The 23,121-nt window shown below is 40.9% G+C and overlaps 3 protein-coding genes across 5 annotated transcripts; 1 reads left to right on the forward strand and 2 right to left on the reverse strand.

Moving 5' to 3' along the window:
* The first annotated feature begins 42 nt into the window (after positions 1–42).
* On the forward strand, positions 43–8,338 carry LOC110982105 (kelch-like protein 12). Of its 2 annotated transcripts, none has more exons than XM_022240281.2 (11): positions 43–453; positions 740–1,010; positions 1,164–1,317; positions 2,136–2,353; positions 2,564–2,713; positions 2,852–2,966; positions 3,432–3,538; positions 3,991–4,183; positions 5,250–5,507; positions 6,563–6,794; positions 7,112–8,338. In XM_022240281.2, exons 2-11 carry the CDS (start codon positions 774–776, stop codon positions 7,257–7,259), a joined length of 1,812 nt encoding a protein of 603 aa, XP_022095973.1. In that variant the 5' UTR covers positions 43–453; positions 740–773; the 3' UTR covers positions 7,260–8,338. The 2 variants fall into 2 exon arrangements, with proteins under 2 accessions (XP_022095973.1, XP_022095974.1); XM_022240282.2 differs by having other exon boundaries at positions 6,563–6,749.
* LOC110982106 (wnt inhibitory factor 1-like) lies at positions 8,326–11,252 on the reverse strand. Of its 2 annotated transcripts, XM_022240283.2 has the most exons (6): positions 11,146–11,236; positions 10,959–11,026; positions 10,711–10,856; positions 9,778–9,877; positions 9,233–9,370; positions 8,326–8,831 (listed from the first exon to the last, which is right to left on the reverse strand). In XM_022240283.2, exons 1-6 carry the CDS (start codon positions 11,157–11,159, stop codon positions 8,809–8,811), a joined length of 489 nt encoding a protein of 162 aa, XP_022095975.2. In that variant the 5' UTR covers positions 11,160–11,236; the 3' UTR covers positions 8,326–8,808. The 2 variants fall into 2 exon arrangements, with proteins under 2 accessions (XP_022095975.2, XP_086992196.1); XM_087136070.1 differs by having other exon boundaries at positions 10,959–11,252.
* A 4,540-nt stretch (positions 11,253–15,792) lies between these two features.
* Positions 15,793–21,109, reverse strand: LOC110982076 (pancreatic lipase-related protein 2-like). Its single transcript, XM_087136136.1, has 6 exons — positions 20,953–21,109; positions 20,035–20,073; positions 19,258–19,556; positions 18,451–18,697; positions 17,696–17,811; positions 15,793–17,160 (listed from the first exon to the last, which is right to left on the reverse strand). The coding sequence occupies exons 1-6, from the start codon at positions 21,017–21,019 to the stop codon at positions 16,837–16,839; spliced, it is 1,092 nt and encodes a 363-aa protein (XP_086992262.1). The 5' UTR covers positions 21,020–21,109; the 3' UTR covers positions 15,793–16,836.
* Positions 21,110–23,121: the final 2,012 nt, after the last annotated feature.

The raw sequence follows: 23,121 nt of genomic DNA on the forward strand, positions 1-23,121 counted from the left end.
CTTATTGTCAGCTTGCGTGTGCACCTGCCCTAAAAGTACTTATTGTGTGGCTGAAAAGAATGTTTGTAAAATGCCTTCCTAGTGAAGCGTGTCCAAAAAATCGGCATTGTGGGAGATATTATGGGTCTTTGTGCATTCATCCGTAAGCAGCTTTTACCCCAGGAAATAGTGAAGTGCAAAGTGACTAAAAATAGCACGCTGTGGAAAACTGAAAACTGAAAAGCTGTGTGTTTAGCCACCGGGGGTCATCATATACACATATGTATGTGTGAAGAAAATCTTGAGGCCATTTAGCCAGCAAACTGTGTCAAGTCACACAAGTGACCTTGGTAGAAGAAAATCCTTTGTGGAATGGAATGTAGATTGACCTGAGACGTTGAGCAGTGCCCTGACTTTTTATGTCCGTGGATTTGTCTGAAAGGAACATACAAGCTGAGCTGGTGGACTTTACAGGTAAGTGAGCAATTCTGTTTTCAAGTGCATTTTTCACTTACATTTACATGTACCATGTACATAACTCACTAGTGTAATTGTTGAAATGGTTGAAAACACCAAATTTTGGTCTCTGTATCAAAAGACGTACCTATCATTTTCCTCTGCTTTAATCCATCCATTGTAAACTGAGCCTAGTAGATGCCAAGGACTATCATTGTTTTTAGACTGACGTGGTAGTGATAGCACACTTGGCTAATCATGAGAGAAGTCCAGTGCTCATCTATCTGTACATTTCTATCTACAGGACCCTTTTTCTCTCGCCGATCAAAATTGAACTCATGACAAAAATGGAAACAGACCAACTATGCTCTGATGATGGCGCCTCGTTGGAAGACCAGAGGCTGCATTCCTTCACTGGTAGCCACTGTAAGACAATGATGCAAACACTGAACAGACTGAGGAAACAGTCTTTGCTCTGCGATGTCACCGTGGTGGTAGAAGGAGTAGAATTCCCTGCTCATCGTGTTATATTGGCCGCATGCAGTAACTACTTCTGTGCAATGTTTACAAATGAGGCAGGTGTCAAGTTAATCTGTGTCACAGCACGTTTAGTCAGTGCTTCTAACATTTTTAGAATTGAGTGTTGCCTCTAGAAGATCAACAAGGAATATTTGAAAGATAACCCAAGTGTCTAATGTAAGTTCCTACATGTATGTATTTTCTTTTAGATGAGCGAAAGTACTAAATCAAGTGTAGAACTCAAAGGCCTGAAAGCCAGTGCAATGGAAAAGCTGTTAGAATTTATTTACACAGAGGAAGTGGAGGTAACTGTGGAGAATGTCCAAGAGCTACTGCCGTCTGCTTGTCTCTTGCAGCTCAAAGGTCAGTCTTGAAAAAAAAACTGGAAAAATGGTGCAGAAGTGCTACCATTTTAACCCTTGTACAAGAAAGTCATATGGCATTGTGAAAATATTTACTGAAAATACAACCAGCCACTTTTCTGCCTTGATCCTGCTTTGTTTGCCCAACTTCCTGCTAGCCTGAGCTAGCTTGTGTTTACTATTACATTCCACTGAAGTGTTTCAACAAAATCTGTGCTGCATATGGATGCCTCTTATGCATAACTTTAAGTAAATGTTTCTAGAGCATTAGCTGACACAGCTCATTGGAGAGTGAGAAGTTACTCTGGCTATTACAGCTACGTTGTGTTTAAGCAAACGTTGATATTTGCGGCAGTGAGTAGTGAGTCATTCTGTTCTAATTGTGTTAAGTCTTTAAATGGTCTGTGTGAATGGTCTTTATCTTTACCATTTCACAGCATCCAGGTCTTGGGTGGGGGGGGGACGGCAAAATGGAATTTCTTTTTTCAGAATGACTGTCCTAGTATTGTTTTTACCTGAAAAAGCCTCCCCCTCTCCCCACCCTGCCAAGAACAGGTGTGGTTTCAAAAGTTTGAGTGTCTTCAATTAATAAAAGTAAGACACTCGGCAACCTGTCTCTAAGGGAGAAACTGGCCCACGTCCCCCTCTGGAGACACCATTACTATATCGTCTTTGATACACCCTAAGAACTAAGCTCATGCTTCTTGTCAGCTAGTTACATCAAGTGTTTAAATTGTAACAAACAGCATTCAGCTTCTTCTGATCGTAAATATTGTTCCTTTTATTTACAGTTATTTCTCTGTCTGTAAAATCTTTCAGGTGTGGAAGATGCATGCTGTGCCTTTCTCACTACACAACTTGATGCTTCTAATTGCATTGGGATCGCCAAGTTTGCTGAGAGTCATGCATGCATGGGACTCCTAAACGCTGCCGAGGGATACGGCTGTCGTTACTTTAGTGAAATAGTGAAACATGAAGAGTACTTATCTCTAGAAGTAGATGAAGTGGCTAAGCTCATCAAGAGAGATGACTTAGAGGTAGGATTTGGCCACAAAATTGCTTTAAAATGCTTGTGTTTTGTCCAATTTAAATTACTTTGCGTAAAGTGCTTCATAGAAAAATGGACCTTATTTGACTACTACAGGCCACTGGAAGAATCCCCCTTCTTGGAATTCACTGGTTCTCTGTCCCACCTCCAGGCCATTTATAGTCATATCATATCCCCTTGGGTGTTTGCATTTAACCAGGTTGAATGTGAGGAGCCAGTGTATGAAGCCGTGATGATCTGGGTCAACCACAATGCATCAGAAAGACAGGATCTTCTTCCTACATTACTACAAGATGTCCGTATCCCCCTTATGACACCCAAGTTTATTACAGACGTTCTTGACAAGGAGGTAAAAGTATGGAGATTGTTCTAATATAATAGAGATGTGAAAAGCAGATGGAGTTAGATACCATGTCCTCAAACACTGATTTGGGGTTTTAAACCATTAAACAGAGATGACTACGGCAATGCAATTGATTTCTTACAGCCTTTAATCAGGCAGAGCTTAGCCTGTAGGGATCTCGTTGATGAGGGAAAACGATTTCACTTACGTCCTGATTGTAGAGCAGAGATGACTGGAAGTAATTTCCAGTCAAGAAGTGGTAAGTGTTTTGTCCTTTGTTGTGAGCTGAATTCAGTCAGTCACTTTTCATGTATTATGCTTGTTAGTTAAAGGAAAAAACTACAAATGTAGCTGTCATCTCATATCCTTGAAGATAATTTAAAACCTAGAGTTAGCATTGCATAAAATTTGTGCCTTGTTTAAAAATACTGAGCTAAATATCATTTCTGATTTAATTATCAAATATTTGTGTTTGACGTGTTTAAGATTCCCCACGGATCACCAAGTGAAAAGTTTTTACTGAAATGTTTTTACTAAAATGTTAAAACCAGTAAAGGTAATGACCAGCAAAAGATGACAAATGTGATCGGATTTGACTGGTAGGGGTTTGAAGTCTGATATGTTAACAGGGTAATAATAACCGAGATTTTCCTTCCGAGGGAGAGCCTACATCTGTACATCCTGTCTGTAGGGTCAAGCCTTGTGCCTGTGACTATTTCTATAGGTGGAGATGAAAGGCTCGTTGTGATTGGTGGATTTGGAAGCCAACAGGTTCCACTGAATATCGTCGAGGAATACAGCCCAAAGACAAAGGAATGGCACTCCTTACCAGTGAGTCATGCACATTTTGGGCATTTTTGGTCTGTAAGAAAAAGCATTGTTATTATTGATTGATTAGATCATTTCCAGTAATTGTAAATCTCTTCAATGGGCTTGTCAAGACGTTTGCATTCACCCATACACTCAGAAATTTCTCATTAACCCATAAAATATACTTGCAGTAAGCACCACGTCATTTACATCAGCTGCAAGCTGCTGTTTTTTTCCTCAAATGTAAGCAAAGGATAGCTGTGCTTGAAAACCATTAAGCAAAGTAAGTTCTAAAAAAGACTAGCTGTGATGCGAGTCTCACCTGAAGTTGTTCCTCATCAGAGGTTCTCCACTGAACTACCACTTACTTCATAAAAGAGATACACCCAGAGAGCTAGATGCAGAGCACCTTTTCCCTGTGGTAAACACCGTGTAAAGTGTCAAGTATTACTCAAACTAATTTACCTTGACAGGACTTGAGTAGAAGACGGCGTTATTTAGCCGCCGTGATGCACAGTGCCCATATCTATGCTGTTGGAGGTTATGATGGCTCAACAAGACTTAACATTGTAGAATGCCTCAAGTTTACTCAGGGTCAACCCACCTGGGTGTCGATGGCCCCTTTGAATGTCAAGAGAGGACTGCCAGGGGCTGCAGTGCTTAATGGTGATGTTATTTCTAAATTTAATTTCACTTTATGCCGAAGAAACTGCCAATCAGTGTTTTTTCTGTCCGAGTCACCCAATCAGTGAATACACCTAGTTGAATAGCTTCATTTGGGAGACATCACAAATTTTAATTTGCTTCTCTTTATTCAAGGTCGTAGATGATGTTAATGACTGTTGTATGACATCGCAACGTTACAAACATTATCTTCATCCTATACTTTTTGTAGGAACTGATATTTCTCAAGGTTTGCTAGCCCTTGTAAGCACTATTTCAAAATTGTATGAATACATGAAACTATTAAAGGGAAAGTGAGATTCAAACAGTTATATGTTGAGATGGGCATAAGTGAAAGGACTGGAGTTTACACCCTATGTATCTTTTTGTGACAAGTATTAATCTTCACAGTATATTGGAGTTTTCTTCTCCATTTTGATGAAAACCTGCTGTCTTGGCGACAGTCCTATCTAGCCCTGTTTCTACCAAATCAATAACCTATTTTGAAGAATTTTGACAGAAATGGGACTATGAAGCCCCACAAATATTGCTTTATAAATAGTTGATGTCTAGAAGATTGACCACAGCTGTTCCAAATCCTATAAAATCCAACCATCTGGTTTTGCAGTATGTTGATGGATTCAGGGCTGTATTGGCCCAGCCACCATTACCACACACAGTGGGTGATAACTAAATGGTTGACCACAGCTGTCCCAAATCCCACAAAATCCAACACATGATGGATTCTACACTACACAATCTGTCACTGCTTGGTCTTTATATCTTTTTTAGCAATGAGAATAAGCACCAAATGTAGCCTAACTTCTCAGAAAGGCCACAAAAGCCGAATACAGAATTTTTCAAGCTTTCCTGCCCGCCATGACTCCCCAGTCTTGTTCCCCCCCCAAAAAAAAGGTTGGTTCTGGATCTTCCATGTACATACATTTGCAGTTTTGTAGATGAGGGCAAGGCAGGATTTGATTGAATGGTCAGTGAGAGGGCAACTTGTAGAAATCCCAGCTGACGTCCCTGACATTGCGTGCCTGAATTCATTTTTCTTTGACTACAGATGCTATATACGCTGCTGGAGGCTTTGATGGAAATACCCGGCTGACATCTGCTGAATGCTACGATCCTCGCATTGACCGCTGGACCATGATTCAAGACATGAACACTGGACGAGAGGGTGCTGGCTTGACCACGGCCAACTCAGTGCTATATAGCATTGGTGGATATGACGGCAACAGCATACTGGATTCGGTTGAGATGTTTGATTCTCGGAGTGGACAGTGGTCAGCTGTGGCCTCCATGAAAGTCAAACGATCAGGTAATCCCATGTTAGTTTCATGGCCTGTTGTAGGCCATCATGTAACCTGTTGAAAGACTAGCGTGTAATGCATGGAAGGAGTTGGATTTGCGATCTGTTTTGTAATCTAGTCATTACTAATTTTGGATTTTTTGCCCTGTCCGATGTGTATTTTAACTCTGTATACTCAATGTATGCCCCTGAAGGCTTGTGAAAAAAATCACAAGCGTACTCAGGTGGGACTCAAACCCACGACCTCCTGCTTACTAGTGCAGACATCTTAACCACTTGACCACCAAGCTTGCCGGTGTCGACTGGCTGGTTAAAATCAGATGTAGCAGCGGGTACCGTGACAAACTATTTCAAGGATTTCCAGTCATTACTAGTTAGCCATTTGTTGCCTTACAAGTCTAGTCCAAAGTTAAGTTGCAAACTGTTCGGTTGAACTGTGAGAAAGGCAGTCCAATTAACTTGTGACTTGTTACTGGGATGGAGGTTGAACTGTGAGAAAGGCAGTCCAATTAACTTGTGACTTGTTATTGGGATAGAGGTTGAACTGTGAGAAAGGCAGTCCAATTAACTTGTGACTTGTTATTGGGATAGAGGTTGAACTGTGAGAAAGGCAGTCCAATTAACTTGTGACTTGTTATTGGGATAGAGGTTGAACTGTGAGAAAGGCAGTCCAATTAACTTGTGAACTGTGAGTTGTCAGCGCTCTCAGCATTCAGCCATTTAACATTTTGTATACTTGCTATACTTGCTAATTTTGTATACTTTTTAAAACTTGACTGCATTATAAATTTTATAGGAATTGACATTTGTTAATTTGTGCACTTTTAAAAACTTTAATCTCAATGCCGAGCATGCAAATTAAAGTCTAAAAATGTTTTTCAAAGTTCAATTTGCATGCTAAGCATTGCAGATTTAACGTCAAACAGGGAATTGCATAAGAAATGGTCATTGCATATTCAATGCACTCATCACTGATTATCATGATAATGAATGTTTCAAACAGGAAAGTTGTCATTTTGTTGTTCATTTTTTTCTTTCAATTGAATGAACGCCTCTCCCCTCAGGTGCTGGTGTAGCCACAATCAATGATATGATCTACGCCGTTGGGGGCTTCAATGGTTCCCATCATCTGGCCTCAGTAGAATGCTACAATCCGAGAACCAACTCCTGGTCTCTTGTAGCTAGCATGACCACAGCTAGGTGCTATGTGGGAGCTGTTGCTATACAGGGCAAAGTTTGTGCCGTCGGAGGGTGCGTCTACATACATGTCTACAACCAAATGAGTTTTGATACTCGGTGAAAACAAAATTGATTCATTCGCAAATCTTTTGCAGTTAAAAAGAACCTGTGTTGTATTATTCAGTTGAATGCAAAGTTACAAATGCATTTTTAACAATGCCAAAATGGAAGTTTACCAATAAAGTAGAATATAAATTACTTACTTCATAATGTAGAAGTGTCAAAAATGACAGAATCAAAAATCTCCAACCCTTGATTATAATCAAGTTCACAATCAACACCAGTAAATACATTTGATATTGGAGTAAAATCTTTGCGTAATTGGTGTAACACATCACCAGTGATGGTTTTTATATTCTTTTCACTGTTGTCAGATATGATGGAAGAAGTCTTCTTAACACTATAGAAACATACGATCCAGTCAACGATAGTTGGGCTCTGGAAGGAACAATGGCTCAGAAACGCTGTGATGCTGGAGTCTCTGTGCTACGAATGAGTGACCCAAGAGTTAGCGCTGTATAATAAGGAACAGATTATTATTTTGGCACACCTAGCGTGGAACCATGAACCGAGATAACGTAAAAAGAGGGTGTTTTTGAGGACGGACCAGTCAAAATTTCAAGGGCAGATCAATCTCCTGCTTTTTTAAATGTTTGTTTGCAGATTACTTAGTTATTTTGCAAAGTTTCATTTCAATCAGACTCTACAAATGGAGTTACAAGGCAATCTGTGAAGTAAAACTTTTTCTGTATTCTTTTCAAAACAGGTGAATTTTAGAAATCTTTTCTCTTAAAGCTTTAGTTGGGACTCTTGCCAATGTTTAGAGTTTTTCAATGAAGCGCCTTACCGTCACCTGAAATCTTTGTGTATAATTGGAAAGTTAATTTTGTAGAGAACTAAAAAAAACCAAAAATCTAACCCCCCAAAATGAGTTTTGTTTTATTTCATAATGCCCAGTCACAAGTCTTGTGCACTCTGTTAGTGTGACCTTTAAACACTGTCTGCAATACTTATTACTGATGTGCACAATTGAAATAAATCAGTCGGCACAGTTTGATATGATTATCGCCCGCTATGTCACATACTTGACAATTTAGCCATTCAATTGGTTATGCAGTGTATGTGTAGAAATCTTTAAGAGTGCATTGTCTAGTTACGTTGCCTTTGTGTTGCACCTAAAATATATAGCATTTTGACGGTGCTAGTCGCTTTAAGCATTGCATAGTAAGGCTGGACCCATCAAAAATTGAAAGCTAAGCTGGAGGGTAAACTGGAAACATTGAAGCAGTGTTAAACATAAATGGCAATGGATGGGATAAAAAATTTAAGTTGTAAACGGGAGAAATCTACTAAACTTATATTTAAAATGGTACATCTGTCTTGTTTATGAAATTACAACTTGAAAAATAAGTTACATTTACAGCAAAATTGCTAGTTTAGAAAACAATGAAAGCAGGACAGTTTCTGTCAGCACATTTTAAAGAGGCTTATGTCTTCAGCTTTCAGACTTTTCAAATGTACATTGTACAGTTTAGACATTCACAGGAAACTGGATTTGTGTAGCAGTGTTTAGTGAATAAATACATGAAATCTTGAACAATCGTGTGAATGACCTCCGACATGCTTTTTCTATGAGATGTTTCTTCAGGGGATAAACGTGTCATGTCAATAAAATTACTGTTTATAATTTTAAAGCTACGTAATACAAAACTGTTGCAAACTGCTTGCTGACTACAATGACCAAAATACAAATCTCAAAATATGGAGGGCCTGACGTTTCGATCCAAGCAGAATCTTTCTCAAAGGCGAAAATGTTTATCATTTTGTAATACAAGTGCAGATTAATATACCAAAGTTTTCAGGCAGGTTCTGTTGATGGTATTTAGATGCATACTTGTTTTTCGAGGATGAAGAAAAATATCAAACTTGAAATAAGTCACAACATAATTGGAAACCTAACTAAAAGCATTGAAGTATTTTGCTTCATGCAAAATGTCGTGCACCTTGGTCAGGTCGATTCATGAATGTACAACGTTTACGCGCAGATCATCTGAACATCCTCGCGCCATCATTACAGTCTCGTATGGTTATTACCTAGAGAGGCAATTAAGAAAGAAATGCAGTTTCAGTTGTCAAGAAAAATCTTTCTACTGACGTTTCATTGTTTTCCAGTCACACTGTTCATCGGCGAAAACTTGACGAGAATGTACAGATTTCCTCGCGGAATCGTGTGAGCTGGAGCCTGGATATTTCAAATCTTATCTTTAGAGCTGAACTGCCGGTTGACAAATTTGCGAAGAAGCCAGATCTTCGACCTATTATGATTTAAACCTTGCTAAAATTCAGCCAATATAATGAATTTCAGATCCTGAACAAAACTCACACATGTTGTTTCAACATCGTGGCATCTATACACATGTATATAAATCAGGGTGATAAAATGGCTACCTTTGAAACCCAATTTTGAGATGAAAAACAAATTTCACACATCTCACCATCCATGCTGCATGTTTTCCGCAGCACCTGTGCTAATTGAATAACCGGTGTGTGCCGACGGTGCGGTGGGATAATTTTCAACGCTATCAGGAACGACGCAAACCCGTCGGACTTGCAAGGAAGTTCGATTTGAAATCCTGGTTCACAACGAAAAGACGGTTTTGCAGGTGTTAAAAATACAGGTTTGACTGTCAGTGAACAAAGTCAATTCGGAGTCCTAATGCTAGACTGTCTGAAAAATAACATGGATACAGCGAGTTACAACATGAACTTCAAAATAGCCCAACTCGGGATGGACAATGGATCACGCAAAATCGGGAGGTTGAAAAGCGTAGGATCATAAATGCAAAAGGCCGGTGAAAAATATAAAAGAGGCGTATATGTGGACGAAAAAAGCAGTGATTCTTGTGTTCCAAAATATCCCCAATCGACTCTAGTGTTTGTCGATTCATTAATGTCCCCCTAGCCCAATATTTCAATTTATTCATAGGGGAAGGGAAATATTTGGCTGAGAAAACCCGCCGCAAAAATATTTGGAACTTACCCGATTCGGTCACGGGAATGATCCCTTTCTCTGGAATGTTCAACGTAGGTGTCCTCATGACCTTGCGTGTATATGACCGCAACCGAAACCGGTATTTGTACTGGGAGAAATTATTTACTTATTATTTACCCAAAATCGACGGTATTCTAACCAGTGGCGTAGCTAGGATTTTACTAGGGGGGGCACCAGCATCTTATAGGGGCACCAGCTTTCAGTGGGGTGTTTTTACTTTTTTTGGGGGGGGGCAAGTTTATATTAGCCTTTTTCAACGTCCATTCCTCCGTTTTTTTAGTGGGGGGGCACCTAGGGGCACCAGGAATTTTTAGGGGGGGTGTGCCCCTAGGTGCCCCCACCCCCGTGGCTACGCCACTGATTCTAACAGGAATTAATTTAATCCTTTTCAAATAAAAGATCACGGTCGGAGGGCATGCTCCACTTAAGAGAAACGGAGGCAAAGCGTGTTCAAAGCAAACGATGCTTTAATAAATTAATGGAAATTTGGTCGAGAAGAAAATCTTTTAGCCTACCTAAGAAATTGACGAGTCATGATTTCGATTACATTTACGTGAATGTGATTCATGATCATGATGTACCAGTACTCTCGTCCAGTTCGGGTACCTAATGAGCGACGTGTTGGAACTTGGTAGGCTATATGGCTAAGTTCAACGTCCGCTTTGGCCTAAGGCTTAGACAATTCGTGGAAAGTTACTTTTACGTATTTATCACGATGTCCTGTTTATCATCAAAGGATGCCTTACCAGTCATTAAATGATGTTAATTTTGCCCCAGCGGCAAACGCCCGTTGAAAAGCATTCCTTTTTTGAACATTAAACTGACAGCGATTTTCGACCATTGAAACTAACATTAAACTGGGCTTCAACATCTCAAATGTGAGTTTAATTTGCATGCAGAGATAAAACAACGAGGCGTTACATGAGGGGGAGCCTGCCATGTCACATTCAGCAAGGACACATCCACAGCTATGCTGGGTTGGGACCCGTTCCCCGCTTCCGTCTCCAAGGTCTGTAGCAACTCTCCGACCTGTCCATCTTGTAGAATGAACAGATTGGTTTCTTGACCTACAAAAGTCGGAAATCAACTTTAAATTCAAGCTAAAAGGTTTTCACCACTGACAAAGGATTTACACATCCATGGCATTAAGAACACTGAGACACACTTACCTGACAGACGCAGTGCCTGATCTTCGTCTATCCAAATGGAAACGCCATCTCTATTCAGCGAGTCGATCCTGGAAGACGAAACGAAACAACACGAACTGAAGACAGACAATACGATCAAGACTCTCGGATAAAACATAAAACGGTTCATCCTGCCAAGAAGAAATCTACATGTACATGTAGGCCCTACATCCAAGTCAGCATGGGCCTCAATATTCCTGCGTACTTCAACACGGATGCATCACACGATCGTGGAAGACGGCTGACAAGACTGTGGTTGGCCAGCGCCTGCCGAATTCAGCAGGTCACGTATACCAACAAAGGACCTGCTGTGTTCGGAACTCCAAGTCAGCGGTTTTGCTGACAGCCGTGGCCTGCGGGTATTTTTGTAGCGTCTGTGTGTTATATTATACTTATTCAACAATTTAATAGGTCGAAATGTAAAGATTACGATCTGCAATGAATAGATGATAACAATCTGGAGGTTACTCGAGTTGTACTAAATTTGAAACTATTGTTAATTCCTCATGACCGTATATTTGGTTTAATTTATAAAGCAATATATTTGGAAAAGTAATATCCACTGTATTAAAATGTCCCATATTTTATGGGGTCGGCAAGCAGAATATCCCCCGGTAATCTTACCCTCCCTATCTACATAGTTGTTATTAATGGCATAGGCCTATAGTCTACTCGCCCTGCAGGTCTGAACTGCCTGTCATCCCGGGTAGCATGTTCCAAGTGGCGCGTGGCCGACGTTTTTGTGGCGAACTTCCGTGCAGACCACTCACATTTTGCCTACAACTTATGTTGACGGCCAGATTTTGCAGAAATATCACATTTTCGATTTTACCTCAAATTCCTTCGACGTGAACATTTTAAATAGGGTCGTATTTTCATCAGTGCATAGCTGCGTAGGATGTTTAACACCGTGACTGTACTTTTGTACTGACAGTCAGCCACAGTTTTAGCAGCCACTTCTAGGAACGCGACTGCTACATCAAAAGACTGGACCCCGCGTCATACACAAAAAACCAACTTCCTCAGTTGCATCTGTGCAAAAGCTTTATCATTATATTATTTATTGATCACTAAAGTTAAACAGATATAACTTTTCCAACTGTTCTCATACCGTCAAGCGTCTTATCTTCGGTCCATACTGACACCACGATTATAACTAAGCTATTTTATTATTCTGAGCTTACATGGAATCGATGAGCCGAGTTTCTTTATTACTCAGTGCGCTTCGTTCCCGCTTTTATCTCTTTCAAACACGTTTTAGCGTACGACAAAACCACTATGCCATTTTTGTAAAACCACGCACTGACGTCACAAAAGTAGGTGCGTAGCTGCACGGTTACATTACAATTTAGGATTTTTCCACCCATTATGACCCATTAATGCGACACATAACACTTTAAGCTTCAATACGCCTCGAGCAGAAGTACCCCCTCGTCGATTGAAAAGAGCTATATTGGTCGGGAGTGTTCAATTTTTTTGGTAGCGATGCAGCCATAACTACGCGTACATTTCATAGTCGTTCGTGATGAACCAGCGAAGTGCAGTTCTGACCAAAGGAGCCTCCGTGCTAGAAACTTACATTATCTCTTTGTCAGGCTCGAGGCCCATTAGGCCTATCTGTGGAAATTGGATTCCTCAGCAAAATACCTCCACCGGGCAAGCAAATAAGGCCGACTCGCACCGCTGTCTAAGTTAATTCGGCTGAAAATAGACCATTAACGTGAAAGCTGTGGAACTACTAGCATAATTATTGCCTTTTTGGATATGCTGAAGAATCAGTGGCGTATCCAGCGGGGGGGGGGTAGGGAGCAACTTGCCCTCTAACGGATTTTAAAAAATACATACTTTAATTTTTTTCGACTGAGATTACTTCAAAGGTGAATAGGAAAGAAACTAATAGGAAATCAAATAAATAGGCTGTTTTTACCCCCTTTTTGTTTTGAACTCTCCCATACCAAAAGCAACATAAACAAAGCAATAATTTACCCCGTACAACGTTCAGGCGTTATTACGTAGGCTAGGCCTACCTGAACGAATCAATACAATTATGAAATTGGTGACACACCCTGTCCTTGGTTGGGCCTACTGTATCGTTAAAACCCTCTGGTGGCTCTTTGGCGGTTCAATCTGCAGACTTCTCATGAAACCCATATCCGAAAAATGAAATGTATCCTTTGTTCTGCAAGTGAATATTACCTACATGACCCAGGATATATGCCCCAGACCAACTTCAAAACAGCCATGTAAACAGTCAAATCAGGTAAAGCCTTTGTGAGGAAAGTCACAAATTTCAAGCAAGTTTAAAGACAACAGGAATACCATTTTATAATACATAAAAAAGAAAAGATAGACCAGGGGAAGACTATGGATAGGACTTTACCTTAAGTTTACCTTATCTCCCTGGTTTAAATTGGATATATCCGTTATGGGACATGAGATTGTATTTTTAAACTTTTTTTTACAATTTCTTTATTTCTCTTGAAGCTGATTATCATAAAAAGTTTTGTTTGACGTTCGAATAACCAAGCAAGTCGAATGTGTAGGACTCAGTTCAATGTTGCACTGCTTTTTTCCATGCTTTCCATTAAATATGTAAGAAAATAAGTTGTTTTATTCGTGTGTAATGTTGGGCATTTGTGTGTTATTATGTTGGGCATTAGAGTCAAACTACTTTTCACGCGCATGAGCTCAACGACGGAGCGTGACACTGAGATTAACACGCACTTCTTATAGCAATACATTTTGGACGCATGATGTGCTGTCTATACCCCTTCGTATGGCTCATTCAAAGGCTACACTCGAATCTGTCTAGAGCTGGGCCTAGGTCTTTGCTTCATTAGAAATGTGTGGCGACACGCAGGCAATCGACATAGCCATAGCTCTGGAAGCCCGTTTTGGAAACTGGCTGAGTCTCGCTGTGATGGGGAGAATCATTACACTATTCGGTGGCCGACAGTAACACGAAGATGGCTCATTTTCGCCTCCAACTGGACATCCCTGAGTCTTATTCTCTAACTTGGGTCAAATACTTTCCCCTATGTCAAAGCATTTGGGAAAGCTTCAAACCAGCTTCAGTTCCTAGCCAATGGAGGCTTAGCGTGGTAGCAATCTTGCAGGGTAGTTCCTCGGTTCTACAGGGAAACCTCTTTAAGTGCGTATCAGTTTGAATAAAAGACCTGTTTTATAAGAAGGTTACCATGCATAGCCTCTATACCCTAGCTGACATCAACACAAAATGCAAGATTTCAGTACTGACAAGCACCAGGCCGCAGTTTCGTACCCAGGTCTTGGCTGCAGGCAAGGGACATTTTTCCTCAATACAAGTGCCGTTTTCTTTCATCCGTAAAACAATCCTCCCTCCCCAAATTACTGTTGCCAAAATGCTGGCACTTCCAGTTCCTAATAAATTAGAACATGTTTGGGAACCCCCCACTGCGCCCTCTCTTGATGGATACACCACAGGTGAGTAGGACCACAGAAAACACTGCGGCCATCTTAGGATATGAGTGAGTGCATGCACTGCGCTTAAGCCTAGCCGGTGACTTGGAAAATACCATTGTGTTGAATAGCCTAAGATGATCGCGCAGTCGCTTTAATTCGTAGCCTTGGTCAAGGCGTTCGTCATTCGTCGCAGCGCAGCGCGCGCACGGCAGCGCTCACCTGCCGCCTTGACCAAGGCTATTCAATTTTCAGAGCAGAGCTGCCTATCCAGTTTATAGAGATCAGTGCTTGGCACCAAATAAATGAGAGCCTAAGCGCAAAATTCTAATCTCCCTTCAAGCTGTCCTTGTTGTTCACCGCTGGTCTTTTGGTGACACTTAAAATTTACATATTTCTATCTACGGCTAAAGATTTGAAGCAATATCTCAGCATCCCCTCCACGATGCGGCGGCTCTGTCTGGTCTATTCAGTCTGTGTTACCTTTCTTTTCTTCAGGTTGGGAAGGTTTTGGTTAGTTTTGTTTTATAACGGCCATATTTCTCAAGTATCTTGACTGGGGCGAAGTATCTTGACTGTGTTGCATAACTAACAAATTTATGAGCGTTTTTGACCAATTCACTGCAAAGTGAAATTCTACACGTAGCGCGTACTGGTATGCGTTTACAATCGTCGGGCGGCTAACCATATCCACTTCGCGATCGCTGATGATTTGTTACAAAAGTCCAGGGAAATCTTTAGTAAAAGTTAAACTGCTCTACGTTAGTGCGAAACTGCACGCTAGTCTAATGATTGAGCAGTAGCGTGCAGTAAGCACGATCCGTTATCGAGCTCTGTCCACCCTGTGCAGATGCTACCCCTCATAGGACAAAAGAGCCATGTTGGTCGGGATTGTTCATTTTATTGGTAGCGACGCGACGTCAACGCGTGCATTTCATAGTCGTGGTTTGTGAACCAGCGAAGTGCAGTTCCCACCAAAGGAGCCTCCGTTGCTAGGAAAATTGCGCCCTCTCTTGGTCCAGCTCGGGCTCATAGTATACCAGGCATGAAATGGGACAGAGGGGTACCCCCCAACAAGTCCAGTCCCTATACACACTCCAGCCTATTGTTACTTAACACATCCCCCCTTGATGTCTGAAAAGAATTCCTGAGATACCAGTATAACAATGACCAACTCAATGGCGGGGGGGGGGGTTCTCTCTGTCCCATAGTTTGCATCAAATGACTCATAGGGTCTTTGGGTCCAGCTTAGCTCCACGCACAAGGCAGTGAATAGGCTTTTCTTTAATTTGAAATCTGTCTTATTTCTGTCGTCATTAATTTTGTGTAGGGCTAGTTTGGCTAAAGACGACCTTTCTGAAATAGTGCATGGCTCTAGATCTAGATCTGCTGAATAACGCTATTTTTGTTTTATTTTGACAACTTCCTCTGTGACCGATACAATTGTCCGGAAAACTGTAAAGTTTAAAATCCTTAATTGTAGAATGTGTTTCACCCTTCACAGAAGTCGTATTGTCCCTCTGTTATGTACATCTCAAGACTCTTCCAAGGATGCGGGTGGGCAGGCCCTTTTTTGGGGGGGTGGGCTCAGGGGAAGGATGAATTTAGCATTTTGTGGTTAACCAATAACAGTGGAAGGGGGTCGTTTCCGAGGTATATTCCAGCGAAATGGTGAAAATTCATCCCCATTCATAGCATTTTCCCCATTTCTTTAGCTTTCTCCCTTTTAGGCTTTTCAGTGGGCCAATGCCCCTCGCCCCCCCCTGCGAAGCCGATTTTGATTGCCTGACCCAAAACGTCTTCTTTCCACAGTCCACACTGGACACTTACCTCAACAACTGTTAACAATTACAAACCAAAATGACCATGCATATATAAGATTTAAAGTGCTTCGCACGAATGCTGTGTTTTGCTTTTAATAACTCCAATTAAATTTAAATGAACATTATGTTATAACATAACATAATTTTAAAATGCAATTTCCAAACGAAAATGATAAGCAGCATTGAATGACTAACGACAATAGAGTGTTCAAATGATTGAATATTCAGTTAAGATCTTTGGACAATTATATTGCCATTACGCACAGTTTCCCCACCTCCCTTTTTAAAATTAAGACATTGCAAATGCCTCGAACACTTTTGTTTTTAATGGTTGGTTCTGTAACGGATTAAAAATGTTGACTGTCGTTTGAAGGAAATACTCGTAGACAACAGATCTAGAAACGCCACGACCCGGTTTAACAATGGGGTACGAGAGACACGGCTTGTAAGAAACCACGCATACTATTCACGCCAACAATTGAATAGCATTCTGTACATCGTCACTGATCAAAAAAGGTTCTAATCTGATCAATCTCTAATCAGTCATCGATACCTGAGACAGGACTTTGTAAATCAGCAACCCAGGTCTACTTTTTTATTTAAGGCTTGCTGTTCGGATTGCAAAACGGCGAGTTTTGATTGGTCATCATGATGTACAGACCGTACTTACTCGACGGTGTCTGGTCGGCTCGGTAACCAAATTTGACACCGCTGACGCCACTCTGACCACTGTATTTGCAGCCCTGTCCTTGGCCAGTCTGCCAGGTGCAGGGGTAAGCTAAGGCGCCACAGTCGTTGCTGATGCTGTCTGTGAAGTAGTCAATGGCCTTGCTATGACCGCACGTTCCCTCCGACAGTTCTGGCCAGGAGGCACATCCGGGCATGTGGGTGCCATAGTTTGGATAGACGTCTACATGGCCCACCTAGCAGAGCACCGACCAAAAAAACAAAACCATCATGAACAACAAATTCTCCACTCCCGCGTGTGAGAGCACATAGCATCAAACTGAGGCATTTGTGGTGCTCATTTTGAGAAATCGACAAGAGACAATCATAATCATTGCTGTGAAGTCTATTTTTGCCTTCTGGGTTTTTCAGTAAAAAGTTCAGTAAGCTGACCTTCAGTACTTTTTAGTATTGGCATCCAAGTTTTGAGAGAATTTTGATTAATTTGGTAGTTTTGATTGAGCGACATAATATGTCACTCAATCTGGGATGTACGGTTGTATTTCAAAGGGAGTTGTGAAATTAAACCTGGGGGGTGGCTCGACTCCCCGTGCCCCCCAATCGGGTGCACAATTCTATCGAACTTAGGAACATCAAAATGCATACATGTGCAGATTCTTCCCTTTATTTCCAATTAATTGCCACGGAAACTCGGGGCAATTACCTGACAACGTCTGATGTTTCTTGTAGAGGAGTGAATGTGAACATTCTACATGGATTTTCCAAACTTACCGGCTGGAATATGCCGAACATTGAACAATGGCTGGCGTCAACGAATTTGGCATCGCTAGGGTCAAGTCGGCAGCCTGTCTGATCGCCTTGGAAGTCAGGTTCTGCGGGATCCATACCTAAAGCGACATATTGCTTACGGTCAGAACGACATTGAATGCAATTTGGTATACCCCCACTGTCCAAAAATGATTCTTAAACCAGGGGGAAAGCATGCATGTTCGAAAACTATTGTTAGTTGAAGTTCTTAACTGAAATGTTTCTTCTGTAACAAAATAGAACAAATGACTGCGTCCAAGTTATGGCTTTACGGTTGAAATAAGTTTAACAGCCGAAGCCAGTTTGTTCGACGTTTGTTTCACCTAGGGCAGTGGCATGAATTTTACTTGGGAACATATTTTGTGAGAAAACCTTGTCTCGGTGAACTGCCATATTTGAAAACCACGAATCATCAAGAATCGAAAAGTGGCCAAAGCTTGCAAAAAGGTTCATCAGCCTTGGTTGGCAATAAATTTTGCCTCAAAATGCACACTTTCCATCGTCGATGTTATAATGGAAGGCATTGTCTGACATTTTAAATACTTACTTGGGATTTTTCTTACACTTTTTGAATTATTCTTTTCGTTTTGTGTTCACGGCCAGTCCTAAGTACCTATCAACCACTGCTTGGCGAAAGTGCGCAGTAGAAAAAGAAACGTTTGTATGTGTTATGTCAGTAACAATAGAATTTTGTTTGCAATTTTCCGAATGCTACTCACCAGAGATACGTCCGATTTTCCCACCAAATTCTTGGCCAACATATCCGGCCATCTGACCACCCAGACTGTGTCCGATAATGTGCACGTTATTGAGGCTAAAGGCCGAATACTTGGACTGCATCTTCTTGATGAGATTGCGGATTTGGCGGGCCACCACGCGAATGTTCTGGCGTGCCTTGCAGTAGTCGGGAATAAAACTTGGACTAGCTCCCTTTTGCCAATCTACGCCGATAACGTTGAAGTCACCCTGAAGTGAATAAATGCCCGTTGTTTCTTTAAAGTGTCTAGGTGCCGTGTACACCATCCTCAACACCGAAACATTGGTAAGCAGTCATTTATTACCTGGTGAGGGTTATCGTTATTTCTGTATGTAGTTTTTGTGGAGTATGACCGACGTACTGTCTTATGTGTTTTACGTAGGGCCTCTTGGATTCAAAATTTGCGGGGATATTTCTCTAACTTAAAAAAATAACAGAGGTTCTCTGAAAACAAAATTCTTAGCCTTATTGGAAAATTCCAAACGTCCCCTTTTGAGTCAAAAGTCCAGCGTGGTGTTTTAGTACAATTTCGCCTGAATAAATCCCTCTATTCACTGACAAAATCCGGAATAAACCCTGTCAGAACAAAGTGTTTGGTTTAAAAAAGAAACTCTTTTCGTTTACACCACCAGAAAGGTGACAGTGGGATGGAGCAGTCGTTAGTGACTATGCGGTCGCAAAGTGAATTTGAACAAATTACATGTAATAGAAGAAGTCATACGAACACTCAGGTGACAATAATCAACGACTAAATAGTAGGGGGTCTTACCTTTGCAAGTAGTTTATCTTTCATTTTCAGCAACCAGCTTGTTTCTCCCTTGTCAGTGAATCCGTGAATAATGAACTTGGTAGGGCTGGAGGCAGAGAAGGGATATCCCAATGATGACGTCGATATCACCGTCGGTGATGACGGGTTCTTGCGGGTGTACAGGCGAAACTTGGTACCAATTTGGTTCGGATGCATTGGTGGGAATCCTCTGCGATGACACCATAAATTAGCGTCAAAGGTTCCTACCTCCGGGTAGGTGACAGGGGAAAAGCTACCTGTGCACACGTTGTCGGGATTAACTGGAAATAAATAAATATGAAGAACATATACGGTGAAGTGAAAGTCATATAAGCGCTTTTCGGACAGGTACTCCAAGCCGATTTTGTAACTTAATCCATGACTTTATTGAACCTGACTAGAGTCACTATGGGCTAATTAAAATGACTCAACTGAAGTCCTATTTTAGAAGACTTCACTTCACTCCGCTCGAATCGATTGCTAATAACATTAAAATACCAACACCTACATCTTTCCTATCCTGAAATTAGGTCTTGGTTCATGAACCGCGAAGCGGTTGCTTTTTCTTCGGCTATTACTTGGACCCTTTAAATTCAATACTGTCTTACCCCAAAAATGTACGTCAGATATTTTCCATGTTTATCTTAATGGGTAATATCTTGTAAAGACAGTGTGTCTGAATCATATGCTTATGAACAACAGAACTTTCTTTTATTAAAGTTGCAAACTGTGTAAAGCATACTTTAAGGCTGTACTCACGATTCAGTCCTAGGCAGTTGCATTCGAATAGCCGTTCTTCTGTTGAGGGGAAACAAGGTTAATTTTATAGGTCATTGTCGGCTGCTTTAATATTAACTTTGTGTACAGTTTTTTTCTACAAATGGAATTTACCACGTGAACCTCTCATACTTACTACCTGCAAATCAAAATAATAAACCAAAGCATTGTCTCATGTACCATGTTTGTATTATTTGAGAGCTTCTATTCTTGCTAAAATAGTTGGTTTGACACCAATCAAGCTACAGATAAGAAAACAAAATGTGTTAGAACTTTGAAGGCTGTTAAAGAGCAGCTGCGCTCTGGCTATAGACATACCAGGCATGCTAGAAAGCGGTAATTGGTCAGATGTTACAGCCCGGGCAGTTCAAACTCCTTCTGCGTCCTTCCTCTATGGCTGAACCACGGCTTCCCAAGATGAGTTCACAGCGACAGTGCCCTCATTTGCATGGATAAGCAGGGATAATTTAATTGTTTAAGAGCGTACACTTTTCAATGCATTTAGCCAAATAAGAAAATAAGAGAGTTTTCATACGTTGCAGAAGACCACAAAATCGAAGAAAAAATTCATTCATTGCAGCTACACTTTAAGCCAAATTTCAAACAGTTTTTAACAGGTTTGATATCCTATCAACAAGTGTACTGATAATACCAAACACAACTGAGCAATTCCTACGCTTGTCAAGAGCTCGCTATACATGACCGATTTTAAATTGACCAGCTCAGGAGAATTGTCGCTGATAATGTCGCCCGCCTTCACCTCGGATATTATCAGCGTTCATTCTCCTGAACAGGACAGAAACGAACGCTTACAACCGGCCAGGCGCATATTTATTGCCTTAATAAATTCATAGTTTTTTCCGTTGTTCTCTGGCAAAAATGTAGAAATTGCAAAGTCACCTGCTTCGTTGGCAGAGGCAAGGAAGAGACCGAGAGACAAAACCAAAATGTTGGCAACGATACCCATGGTTTGGAGCAGTTGTACTCAGGAAAAGATGCGAGTCGGCTTCACTTGTAGAATGAAGGTATCCTCCCACGGAACGGGGCAATATTAACCAAAATGCAGCTTCATGGATCACGTCAATTTTTCACTTGTCGGTAGCTAATCTGCATTTCGTTTTGTGATAAATAAAGTGTTATCAGATTATGTTCTGATAGGTTTGACAATCAACAACTTTCATCCGGACCAAGACAGTTTTTTTTCCTAACGAACCCTGGCCACGCTGCTATCCACCAATGGCAAGACAAAACAATATCGTGGGAACCAGGTTGTATGGTTTTAGTAGAGTTCTCGATACCATTATCAGACACCAAATTTGCTGGCCAAATTACAGAGGGACAATAACAAGATTTTGTGTGGTCAGTGAATTAATTCTTTGGGTCTGTAGTTTGCTCAATATGTACGGAAATTGCACGTTGAAAAATTAAACTCGTTGGCACGCACATTTTATCTTATCGTGCAACGTAAACAAAACTAGAGAAGTTATCATGTTGATTTGTTTTTAATCGAGAAGCGTTTGAAGACAAGAGGGACGGAAGGATAATAACAGAACAGACAAACACCTCGATCAATTCCACTCAAAGCAGCCTTAAATGTAAATATGGAGGACTGCATATAATATCATCTTTGCATAATAATATACATGTACGTAAATCGTTATACAGTAAAGAGCAAGTAGGAGAAATTGGACAGGTATATACTTTCGGTTCTGTTAGTAGTTGATTTTGACGAGCCCTTGCGTTGAAGTTGAAATGGCTCGTGTCACAATTTTTGGCGACTCGACTCGAGTCCAGACGGGTAAATAACTTGACTCGAGTCGAGTCACTGTCAGCAAAATGACTCGACTCGAGTCCCATAGATCCGACTCGAGTGAAAGTTAAAAGCAAATTTCTTTGATAACCAAAATATTCGCAATGACTTACCGTAACGGTTTATAATGTAAGGGTAAGATGTGGTGTAACCCTACTTAGAAACCAAGAGGTATATTTAAAATGACAAAAAAAAGACTTTCTTTCTTATTTTTATTCATCGTATTGTGTTAAATAAACCTCATCTCGTTGCGGCCACCCATCGACCTTCCAACCAACCATCGTTCGATACATTGTAGACTTGATATCGAGTCGGCAATTGACTTGGTGTAGTCCACCTTCATCGCGAGCGCACGCGGTGCGGTTCGGCGAACAAATTAATAACACGTGGGAACAGTCAGTGTAACCTCGCTCCCCAATATGTGTGTTTCTAATTACCGACTTGAACAACTTTCAAGCCCTTTTATGCACAACACATGGGGCTTGCTACCAAAATTGGACGGAGCACTCTGATTGGTTAAAGATTCCGAAAATATGAATATTTATTTAAGAGGCAGTTTGATTGGTCAGTTGAACGTTTGTTAACAACCACCGTCTCGTTATGAAGAGTTTGTTTACATATTCTAAAAATATGATTTGCCATAAAAGCACTTATTCTCTTACCAGAAAAAGATAGTTAATAGATTTGTTCTTGAATAGTAAACTGTCCCTAAGCGTCGTATTAAAAGGGATATTAATGCGAGATATGAAAGAAACTGGCACTAATCAATTGTAGACATCCCTATAAATAAATGGATGAGTCTTTTCTGTAGCGTGAGCTACTGTTGGCGCTCTACATGGAAAAAATGAATCATGCAGTTCAGTTGCTGCATACTTGCAGGTTGATCAAGTCGTTATAATAGGCAGGCAAAGGGGGCGGTGGGCCGACGTGTGCCGAACCCCGGTACTGAACAGCCCACTCTTGAGTAGGGCAGAATCCGTGTGGCATGCTGGATGGAACGCGGGCATCAATGAACGGGCTCCGCAAAAGTGTAAAATGACGCAGCATATGGACGACAAACACTACCATCTAACGACATGATTTCAAGTCTAGTGACATTATGACAATACAGTCTTGACTCACACGCTTGTGGACCTCTCACGGTCATTTAAGAATTTCATTATTTGTTTACTAACAGTAAACAAAAAATCACCTGACCTGAAAGAGAGAAAAAAACATCTAAAATAAATGAAGAAGCAGACAAATCGGTTACTAATTTG

Source organism: Acanthaster planci, linkage group LG04 (genome assembly GCF_054643075.1).
Source record: "Acanthaster planci isolate LZ-2023a linkage group LG04, COTS_SCS, whole genome shotgun sequence".
Classification (NCBI taxonomy): domain Eukaryota; kingdom Metazoa; phylum Echinodermata; class Asteroidea; order Valvatida; family Acanthasteridae; genus Acanthaster; species Acanthaster planci.

Excerpts from the sequence above, each read along its gene's own strand:
- LOC110982105 (XM_022240281.2), top strand. The coding sequence starts at position 774 with ATGACAAAAATGGAAACAGACCAACTATGCTCTGATGATGGCGCCTCG. Across the intron at positions 2,354-2,563 it reads TCAAGAGAGATGACTTAGAG|GTTGAATGTGAGGAGCCAGT; the intron begins GTAGGATTTGGC and ends GCATTTAACCAG. Across the intron at positions 5,508-6,562 it reads CATGAAAGTCAAACGATCAG|GTGCTGGTGTAGCCACAATC; the intron begins GTAATCCCATGT and ends CTCTCCCCTCAG.
- LOC110982076 (XM_087136136.1), bottom strand. The coding sequence starts at position 21,019 with ATGGGTATCGTTGCCAACATTTTGGTTTTGTCTCTCGGTCTCTTCCTT. Across the intron at positions 19,557-20,034 it reads CAACTGCCTAGGACTGAATC|TTAATCCCGACAACGTGTGC; the intron begins GTGAGTACAGCC and ends ATTTATTTCCAG. Across the intron at positions 17,161-17,695 it reads TGTTCGGCATATTCCAGCCG|GTGGGCCATGTAGACGTCTA; the intron begins GTAAGTTTGGAA and ends GTGCTCTGCTAG.
- LOC110982106 (XM_087136070.1), bottom strand. The coding sequence starts at position 11,106 with ATGAACCGTTTTATGTTTTATCCGAGAGTCTTGATCGTATTGTCTGTC. Across the intron at positions 9,371-9,777 it reads CATTCCCGTGACCGAATCGG|GATTTCAAATCGAACTTCCT; the intron begins GTAAGTTCCAAA and ends GTTGTGAACCAG. Across the intron at positions 8,832-9,232 it reads GAAAACATGCAGCATGGATG|GTAATAACCATACGAGACTG; the intron begins GTGAGATGTGTG and ends TTGCCTCTCTAG.